This window comes from Pangasianodon hypophthalmus, chromosome 3 (assembly GCF_027358585.1).
Source record: "Pangasianodon hypophthalmus isolate fPanHyp1 chromosome 3, fPanHyp1.pri, whole genome shotgun sequence".
NCBI lineage: Eukaryota > Metazoa > Chordata > Actinopteri > Siluriformes > Pangasiidae > Pangasianodon > Pangasianodon hypophthalmus.
In genome coordinates this window covers 34,355,238-34,365,237 of record NC_069712.1, presented here as the reverse complement: position 1 = coordinate 34,365,237, position 10,000 = coordinate 34,355,238, and the positions used below count along the sequence as shown (strand labels likewise).

Genomic DNA, 10,000 nt, shown 5'->3' with positions numbered 1-10,000 from the left:
TACATCTATCCACCTGTCTGTCTGTCTGTCTGTCTGCCTGCCTCTACATCTATCCACCTGTCTGTCTGTCTACCTCTACATCTATCCACCTGTCTGTCTGTCTACCTCTACATCTATCCACCTGTTTGTCTGTCTACCTCTACCCACCTGTCTGTCTGTCTGCCTCCCTCTACATCTATCCACCTGTCTGTCTGTCTGTCTGTCTGCCTGCCTCTACATCTATCCACCTGTCTGTCTGTCTACCTCTACATCTATCCACCTGTCTGTCTGTCTACCTCTACATCTATCCACCTGTTTGTCTGTCTACCTCTACCCACCTGTCTGTCTGTCTGCCTCCCTCTACATCTATCCACCTGTCTGTCTGTCTGCCTCTACATCTGTCCACCTGTCTGTCCACCTGTCTGTCCACCTGTCTGTCCACCTGTCTGTCCACCTACAAAGAGGAGCCGATGCAGGTGAAGGCCATCATTCCTGCTTCATTTCAAATCCACTGTGGTGATGTACAGAGACCAAATCACCAAAACTGTGGCACTGTCCAAATACTTATGGACCTGACTGTATATGTATGGTGTGTGTGTGAGTGTGTGAGTGTGGGTGTGCGAGTGTGTGTGTGTGTACCTCCGTGGGGGGGTTCCCGTGTGTCCCAGATGAGGACACGCCCATCGTCTGACGAGCTGGCGAACACGTGATCATTGACGGGGCTGACAGAGAGACCGTACACGGCGTCGTCATGGAGAAACACGTTCAGCGTCTCTCCACGCTCCACATCATGCAGAATCACCTGCTCATCGTTCCCTAACACACACACACACACACACTCACTCACTCACTCACTCACTCACTCTCATACTCCTGTACTGCATTGCACACTGTGATCTGTAACAGGGTTAGATAGAGAAGTGTGTGTGTGTGTGTGTGTGTGTCTCACCCCCGGAGAAGACGCGTGTGTTGGTGCTGTCGAAGGCGAGGCAGAAGATGTTAGACAGGTGCTCCCCCTTCAGTTTGATGGGTTTGGCTCGAGACTGAAGAGCTTTCTCCATGTGCCACAATAACACACGCCGGTCATCGCCACCTACACACACACACACACACACACACACACACCTCGTTAATGATTATTGGTTAACGAGACACTGTTAACACGGTAAAAGTGACAGTGAGGAGTGTGTCTGTAATAAAGGTATAATAAACACACAGTACAGTGTGTAATGTTTAAAAATATTTCTACACCTGGAACAATCAGACCATCTGAGATCTAGACTTTCTTCCATGTCAACTTCCCTGTTTAGAGAAATTAGCTCCACCCCTAGATAATGCAGAGCCCCACCCCTTTCGATTAAAAGACAACACACTTGGCATACAGCGTTTCATCATGGAGGGTGTGGTCAGAGTGTGAAAGGGGGAGGAGCTTGTCAGTGTTTTCACAGACTGCAGACCTTTAGACCTCAGAACTTTATACACACCGCTGCTTTAACGTCACCAGGAAACGTTTCGAGAGCTGTGATCTGATTCCCTATGTTGATGTATTTCCCTTTGAAACAGGAAGTCAGAGCTACAGTGTTTTGAAGTGTTTGACTGATTTATACCACAGCCAACAGCGTTTGAGATACGCCATGCCACGCCCCCGCCCATCTAAACACCTGACTGGAGCTTAGCGAGCGAGAGAATTACGGAGAACAGTGAAGAGTTTATAGCGAGAGTTTTTTCAGCTGTGGAGGATTTCTCAGCGCCGCCTGTCCTCTTTAACCAGGACCACTTTAATCCTAGATGACGAGACGCCGTGTGTGTTTTGGGGTTATGGCATACGTGTTAAACGTGAGGTCGTCAGCGGGGGGGTTTACCTGACACGTCTGAGTGGGAGATAAACGATATCACTGACTCTTACTGATGAAGACGGCGTATAAACACAGAATTCTCCATCAGTCTGAGGGAGCCGTGTTCCGGCACTGAAGTTAGCATTGCTCTGAAAAGTCACATGACCACCAACTCCCACAAACTCCGCCCACTTCCACATGAATAAACTCCAAACACTGATTCTCAGCTGGAAAAAGGAATAGCGTGTGTGAGGTCGCACGGCCAAAAACACACACCGAAAACACGAACCATGTTTACTGCTAACGAGCCCCTACTGTAGACCCAGACACACCCCCAGGGGGCGGGGCATACACATTCTAGAAAGCATTTAATTGGATGAATACATGACTGGTACAGAATGAGTCATAAGAACATTTAAGAGTTTTCCAGGATGTGATGAAGTATAAAACTAAAAGGAGAACATTTCCAAAACATTCTCCATAACAATATGGGACAGGAAAAAAAACTCTAAAACATGCACTGTAATTTCACTTCAAGTTTTTTAATGCACTGTGTGTGTGTGTGTGTATGTGTGTGTGTGTGTGTGTGTGTGTGTGTGTGTGTGTGTGAGTGTGAGTGTGAGTGTGTGAGTGTGTTGTAACTTCCTGTACAGGATCTGTACTCCTGGTTTCTCCACAATATAATGAGGTGTGAAATGACAGCAAGCTGAAACCAAACAGAGTGAAAAGTGCTCCAACCTGCTGTGTGGAGCTGATAAATAAATGCATTTATATCGTGTGCATGTGTGTGCATGTGTGTGTGTGTGTGTGTGTGTGTGTGTGTGTGTGTGTGAGAGAGAGAGAGAGAGAGAGAGAGAGATAGGTGTGTTTGTTTTGTCTTTTTATTTTATTTCTCCTGTTTCTGCTCTACCCTTCCTTTGTACCTGCAAATGTACAATTATTTGTCACGCTGATAAAGCACATGAAAACTGAAAAAACTGATAGGTGTGAGTGTGTGAGTGTGTGAGAGAGAGAGAGAGAGATAGGTGATAGGTTATAGGTGTGTGTGTGTGAGTGTGTGAGTGTGTGAGAAAGAGAGCTAGGTGATAGGTGTTTGTGTGTGTGAGTGTGAGTGTGTGAGCGAGTGTGTGTGAGTGTGTGTGTGAGAGTGAGAGAGAGAGAGAGATAGGTTATAGGTGTGTGTGTGTGAGTGTGTGAGAGAGAGAGATAGGTTATAGGTGTGTGTGAGTGTGAGAGAGAGAGATAGGTGATAGGCGTGTGTGAGTGTGAGAGAGAGAGATAGGTGATAGGTGTGTGTGTGAGTGTGTGAGTGTGTGAGAGAGAGAGATAGGTTATAGGTGTGTGTGTGTGTGTGTGTGTGTGTGTGTGAGTGTGAGAGGGAGAGATAGGTGATAGGTGTGTGTGTGTGTGTGTGTGTGTGTGAGTGTGAGAGGGAGAGATAGGTGATAGGTGTGTGTGTGTGTGTGTGAGTGTGAGAGGGAGAGATAGGTGATAGGTGTGTGTGTGTGTGTGTGTGAGTGTGAGAGGGAGAGATAGGTGATAGGTGTGTGTGTGAGTGTGTGAGAGGGAGAGATAGGTGATAGGTGTGTGTGTGTGTGTGTGTGAGTGTGAGAGGGAGAGATAGGTGATAGGTGTGTGTGTGTGTGTGTGTGTGTGTGTGAGTGTGAGAGGGAGAGATAGGTGATAGGTGTGTGTGTGTGTGTGTGTGTGTGTGAGTGTGAGAGGAAGAGAGAGACTGTATTTTGTACATTTGTTTCTATTAATTTATTTCTGTAGTTATTTTTTAATTCGTTCCCAAAGTCTGTATCCAGACTTCAGCAACACAACTGTTCATATTAATCACCAATAAAGCGACCTGCTGACCCTGACTTGAGAGACAGGTGAAAGGTGTGTGTGTGTGTGTGTGAGAGAGAGAGAGAGATAGGTGTCTGTGTGTGTGTGTGTGTGTGAGTGAGAGACAGAGATCGGTGTGTGTGTGTGTGTGAGAGAGAGAGAGAGAGAGAGATAGGTGTCTGTGTGTGTGTGTGTGAGTGTGAGTGAGAGACACAGATAGGTGTGTGTGTGTGTGTGTGTGAGTGTGAGTGAGAGACACAGATAGGTGTGTGTGTGTGTGTGTGTGTGTGTGTGTGTGTGTGTGTGAGTGAGAGAGACACAGATAGGTGTGTGTGTGTGTGTGAGAGTGAGAGACAGAGATAGGTGTGTGTGTGTGTGTGAGTGAGACAGAGATAGGTGTGTGTGTGTGTGTGTGTGTGAGAGACACAGATAGGTGTGTGTGTGTGTGTGTGTGTGTGTGAGTGAGAGACAGAGATAGGTGTGTGTGTGTGTGTGTGTGTGTGTGTGAGTGAGAGACACAGATAGGTGTGTGTGTGTGTGTGTGTGTGTGTGTGTGTGTGTGTGTGTGTACCGGACACCAGCCACTGTCCCCCGTTGTTGGAGAACTCGATGGCGTTGACACAGCCGTAGTGTCCCAGCATGTCGCGGCGGTAGAGGCTGTTACACCCCGCCAGCCTGCACCGCTGGAAGTCCTCCTTCAGCAGCGGGCAGCCGCTCATCATCCTGCGGGACAGGAAGCCCACTGAGCAGCGCATCCCGCAGCCCTGCGCCTCCTTCATCCTCCCTGTCTGTCTGTCTGTCTCTCTCTCTCTCTCTCTCTCTCTCTCTCTGTCCGAATGTTTACACTCTCTCTCTCTCTCTATATATATATATTCTGCGTCTCTTTATTATTTACCTCTCACTCGGCTTTTTCACACCAGCGGCCATGACAGCATTTTGTGCTTGCTTGCTTGTTTGTGTTTGTGTGTGTGTGTGTGTGTGTGTTTAGCACAGCTGTTCTCGCGTTTCTTCCTCTGTGACACCGCCGCCATTCACTTCCGGCTTCTCTCTGTGCCACTGCGCATGCGCAATGACGCCACCGAGCCCAGCTGACTTCTACGTCATCGTCAAGTTTTTAAAAAACACACAGACCGATCACTAAAAATGTCATATTACATTAAAAATAAATACAAACATAAAACGAACAAATATTTACTTTAATAAATAAATAAATAGAAATGTATAATATATCAGAAATGTCTGATATCTGATGTGATGAATAAATACGCAGAATAGAAAGAGTAATAAAGAGTAAGAAAGTATAACTTACTTATTAAAACTGATATAAAATTAGGAGAAAGTCAATAAAATAAGTGAATAGTTTTCTCTGTGTGAAATGCAAGATTAATTAATAAACCTGTAATATAACAGAAATGTCCTTAAATCATACAGCCTGTCATTTATATATAAATAAATAAATAAATAAATAGAAACCGGAAGTGCACTCTCACCTCATCACACAGCCAAACATTAACATTACAAAAGCACACATTCATTATTTTAGTTAACTGCAGTTAATTTACCTGGTCATATAAAGTGCTAAAGCAAATCTAACTCACTCTAAATCTAAATCAAATAAAAACTAAATTAGAGGGATTAGAAACCGAGCTAGCTTATTAGCTTGCTAATTCTGCTAGATACAGTCTTTGCTAGGCTGCTAGTGAGTGCTAATGTAGTTAGTTAGCCGGTCTGCTAGGCTGTGTGTGTGTGTTTAATTATCTAGCTAGCTTGTGGCACTGTTGCTAAGTGTTGCTAATTTAGCAGGCTAGCTTGCTGTAGTCAGTTGTTTTACACTCTGAAATGAAAGCAAACTTTAACTGATGTTTGAGTTTAGGGTTGTCATCTGTGTCGTGTTATTACATAACATGTCAAGTGTGTAGAATTAAACGTGTTAAGTGTGTCGTGTTAAACAACATGTTGAGTGTGTGATGTTGAGTAACGTGTCAAGTGTGTAGAGTTAAACGTTTTAAGTGTGTGGTGTCGAGTGTGTGGTGTTGAGTAACGTGTTGAGTGTGTGGTGTTGAATAATTGGATCACTGCGTGTGTGTGTGTGTGTGTGTGAGTAAGCCACAGTACAGCAGTAAGGAGGCGGAGTCGTGGTAGTGTGTGTGTGTGTGTGTGTGTGTGTGAGTGTGAGTAAGCCACAGTGCAGCAGTAAGGAGGCGGAGTCGTGGTAGTGTGTGTGTGTAGTTTATTATTCCCAGTTCAGGAAACACAGTGGTAGTATTTTAACTTTTTTTTTTTTACAAATACTGATCAGGAACCGTCCCGTTTGTCCTTCCTGCTGTAGAAACTGAAACACACAACTTTATGAAATGTTCACGAGGTGAAAGTGTAAAAGTCCTGCAGATCCACAGCACCACACACACATCAGTGTTTTCTCGCCTTACACTTTATTCAGACGTTCAGAGGAATACGACTCTGTTTCCTTAACGCTAGGTTTAAAACACAGGTAGCTAAACTAGCTAATTTGCTGACTAGCCACGAGACAGCTGTAACTTTTCACTCTCGACACTGACTCTGGGTTTAGTTTTTACGTTTGTGAATCTCGCATCACTGTTCCTCATTACAGAGACGTCTCCCCGCTAAAAAAAAAAACATCACAGGTTTCTAGCACTTTCTCATGTGTTGGTGCTGGTCTGTAATGGTGGTTTAATGGAATGTGGTGATCCTGATGGTTCCTGATGGTTCATCTAATTTTCTTCTGGTGGTCGTCCGTTAATAAGGTCTTACTGGGTTCTGGTGGTGTTTAAGAATAAAGTAACCATAAAATCTCTAATGGAAACCTTCAGGAATCTGATGGAAACCATTAAGACCATTTTCATTATGCGATGGAAACCACTAGAGATTTTCCTAACGGATTGTAGTTTTTTTTCAGCAGGGATCGTATCTCTACACCGCTAATTTGAATGAAAGGAGTTTTTTAACTGAACAAACTTCGTTAATAATTTAATTAATTAAAAAGAGCAGAAATACTGACAGTAATGATGCTGTAACAGCGTGCTTCATACACACTTTATAAAGGGTTTATAAATGTGTTACAAGACTCTAACAGTGCATCGTTACTGTGATTGAAGCGTTTGTGTTTTTGAGAGACGTCAGGTTTCTGTTTGCTCACACACTTCATCTGAAACATCATCGTTAATAAATACACACGACCTGTGCTGCGGGTCAAACACTGCTGATAAAAAACAATATTAAACTAAATATTTATCATGAGTGTCCACGTTTTATGGCTTTAACACACACATCTAAAAGTCTAAACTAAGAACTGTTCTTAAATTAACATTTAAAAAGTGCTTTACCCTTCAACATTCACACACACACACACACACACACACACACACTGTGAGAACAGACGGTGGACTAGACCAAACGCAGCAGAGAGACATTAACGGTCACTTAAACACATGGTTAAAAATAAAACCCAAAAAATTAAAGTGAGTCATAAAGTTCAATTAATTTAAATGAGCATCAAAGTTCCAATAATGAATCAAATGAATTAAAAACTTCTGTTTGTATAAATAAAGCTTCAGAAGAATGAATTCACAAAAAAATTTCATGATGGGGCGGCAAATAAATAAAAAAAATAAAAGCAGATTAAATGGCAAGTTTAAAATAAGCAGTAATGATGAATCAGATGAATCAAAACCTGCTGAGTTCAATTCAATTAAATGGCTTGTTTTGAAAGAATCAGAAGTGAGTCATATCAATCAAATTAATCGAATCTCAAAGAGCTTGATTCACTTAAATGATCTGAATCATTAAATCAGAAATGTGAATCAAATAAAAACTGGCAGTTCACATACACGGGTGGTTCAGATGAATCGAATCAGGAGTTGAATAAAGTGAGTCATTATGTCTACTGGAGTGAAGCCTGGTGTTTAGCGGTCACACAAACAGAACAGGACTTTTAGAAGTTGCAGATGTGTTCAGTAAAATAAAAGTGAGTGATGTTTCTGTCGTTCTGCCAACGCCGATCACACCATCGCGTATTCCGGATTATTCCACACCGGGACAGGCGTCAGTTAGCCGGTTAATCAATCCACACGATCAGTCGATCAGTTAATTAGTCTTCAGTTAGGCTTAAAAACACAGGAGGGTTAGAAGGACAGAGTGGGCGGGGTCTGGCAGGAGGGCAAAGGCAGTTGGCACAAAAGGTCAAAGGTCAGTAGGGTCCTTTGGAGTGTCCGAAGACGGCGAGGGGGAAGTGCTTGACATGAGACGACCACTGAGCGGCGAGCTGGAAGAACTTCACATCGTTCCACTCCACGCCATCTATAGACACTGTAAAACACACGTTCTTAAATTAACGCATAAAAAGTGCTTTAGCTTTCAACATTCATAAACACACATACACATACACAAACACACACACACACACTTTAGAGCGAACACAGCAAAGAGACATTAATTTTCACTTGAACACTTCGTTCAAATAATCAAATAATTAAATGAGTCATAATTGTGAATCAAATGAATCAAAACCCACAAACTTACATGAGAATCAAATGTACAGTGATGAATCAAATGAATCATTTGTTTAAATGGTCAGTTTTGAAAGAATCAGTTCACTAAAGAGAGTCACAATGGTGAGTCAACTGAATCAAATCTCACACAGTTCAGTTAACTCAGTTCAGATGATTCGACTCAAAGTAATCATTAGTAATGATGAATCAGATGAATAAACACCTGCAGAGTTCAATTCAGTGACTGATTCAATCGTTATCTCTGAATGTGGTCTGCTCGTCTGTGCGAACTGAAGTGAAGTGAAGTGACGTGTGGCCAAGTGTGGTGACCCATACTCGGAATTTGTGCTCTGCATTTAACCCATCCAAGTGCACACACACAGTAGTGAACACACACACACACACACACACACACGCCCGGAGCAGTGTGCAGTGCCGGGGAGCAGGTGGGGGTTCGGTGCCTTGCTGAAGGGTCTGACCTCAGTGGTGGTATTGAGGGTGGGAGAGACGCTGGTCATTCACTCCCCCACCTACAATCCCTGCTGGACCTGAGACTCGAACCCACAACCTTCAGGTTCACCTTCGGGTTACAAGTCCGACTCTCTATCCATTAGGCCACGACTGCCCCAGAACTGATTAGTTTATTAATTAACTAATTAACTGGCTGTGTATGAGTCTGACACACTGCTGCTGATTGAATATGAATATTGATGAGGAGAGTGATTGATTAACTCACTGACTGATTGATTGATTGAATGAATGATTGATTGATTGATTGATTACCTTTCAGCATGGTCTGCTGGTGTTTGGCAGTGCAGATCAATCGGCTGATTCCTTCGATCACCTGACTCTTTGACTCCACGTCTTTATCTTTCGTCTTCTTCGGCAAAAACATCACTAACACAACAACAACAACACACACACACACGGCTGTGTTCCAAATCAACCCTTAACAACTATTATTATTATTATTATTATTATTATTATCACATTCGCACCTTTCTTGTTCTTCTCCTTGGTGACGACGGTCATGGACATAGATGGCCCCGCCTCCGCCCCGCCCAGTGGGAGGCGGCTAACCTGCAGCGAGCGGAAGGTGCACTTGAGTGTGTTTTTGGCGACGGAATCTCTTTTCTCCACCTCTCTCTTCTTCTCTGACGGTGCGACCCAGTAATCCACCTGCAGCCCCATCAGCTCCCCCTGTCCACCACCGGGGGAACTGCAGCCCCCAAACCCAGGAAACACAGCACAGAGGGACAGGAAATGACACGCAGGTCAAACAGAGAGAGAAAGAGAGAGAGAGAGTGGAGTGTGTGTGTGTTTGTGTGTGTTTGTGTGTGTTTGTTTGCATACCTGCAGAGGGACGAGTGGATGGAGGGAGAGGACGGAGGAGTGGGAGAAGCTTCTTTCAGAGCTGGAGAGATCTGCGGAGGAGTGGAGGAGAGGAGAGACGCTAACGGAGCCGAGTCATCCGAGTCACCTACAGACAGACAGAGAAAGAGAGAGTGACAGAGAGGCAGATAGAGAGAGAGAGAGAGAGAGAGACAGAGAGGCAGATAGAGAGAGAGAGAGAGAGAGAGACAGAGAGGCAGATAGATAGAGAGAGAGAGAGAAAGAGAGAGAGAGAGACAGAGAGGCAGAGAGAGAGAGAGAGAGAGACAGAGAGGCAGAGAGAGAGAGAGAGAGACAGACAGATAGATAGAACATATGAGTCATGTAATACAGGTATAACCTATACGTATACAGCAATGTCCTAAAGCGATATGTAAAAGCAATATATTGATTATTGATCAGCGTGTTATTTTCTGCACGTGTCTTCGAGACACTGATGGTTTAAAATGCCAT

At 43.9% G+C, this 10,000-nt stretch overlaps 2 protein-coding genes across 2 annotated transcripts in view; both read right to left on the bottom strand.

The window, feature by feature from the left end:
• Positions 1 to 4,715, bottom strand: part of dcaf5 (ddb1 and cul4 associated factor 5) — a 15,757-nt gene extending 11,042 nt beyond the window's left edge. The window contains exons 1-3 of the mRNA XM_034302493.2: positions 4,219 to 4,715; positions 929 to 1,072; positions 619 to 795 (exon numbers count right to left, since the gene is read on the bottom strand). Coding sequence (XP_034158384.1) covers positions 619 to 795; positions 929 to 1,072; positions 4,219 to 4,426 — 529 coding nt within the window. The 5' untranslated portion in view covers positions 4,427 to 4,715. The remainder of the gene's footprint in view (positions 1 to 618; positions 796 to 928; positions 1,073 to 4,218) is intronic.
• A 1,145-nt stretch (positions 4,716 to 5,860) lies between these two features.
• The window catches only part of pacs2 (phosphofurin acidic cluster sorting protein 2), a gene marked incomplete at its 5' end in the record, with an annotated part of 24,494 nt that continues 20,354 nt past the window's right edge, over positions 5,861 to 10,000 (bottom strand). The window contains 4 exons of the mRNA XM_053232622.1: positions 5,861 to 7,973; positions 8,939 to 9,052; positions 9,154 to 9,374; positions 9,509 to 9,635. Coding sequence (XP_053088597.1) covers positions 7,855 to 7,973; positions 8,939 to 9,052; positions 9,154 to 9,374; positions 9,509 to 9,635 — 581 coding nt within the window. The remainder of the gene's footprint in view (positions 7,974 to 8,938; positions 9,053 to 9,153; positions 9,375 to 9,508; positions 9,636 to 10,000) is intronic.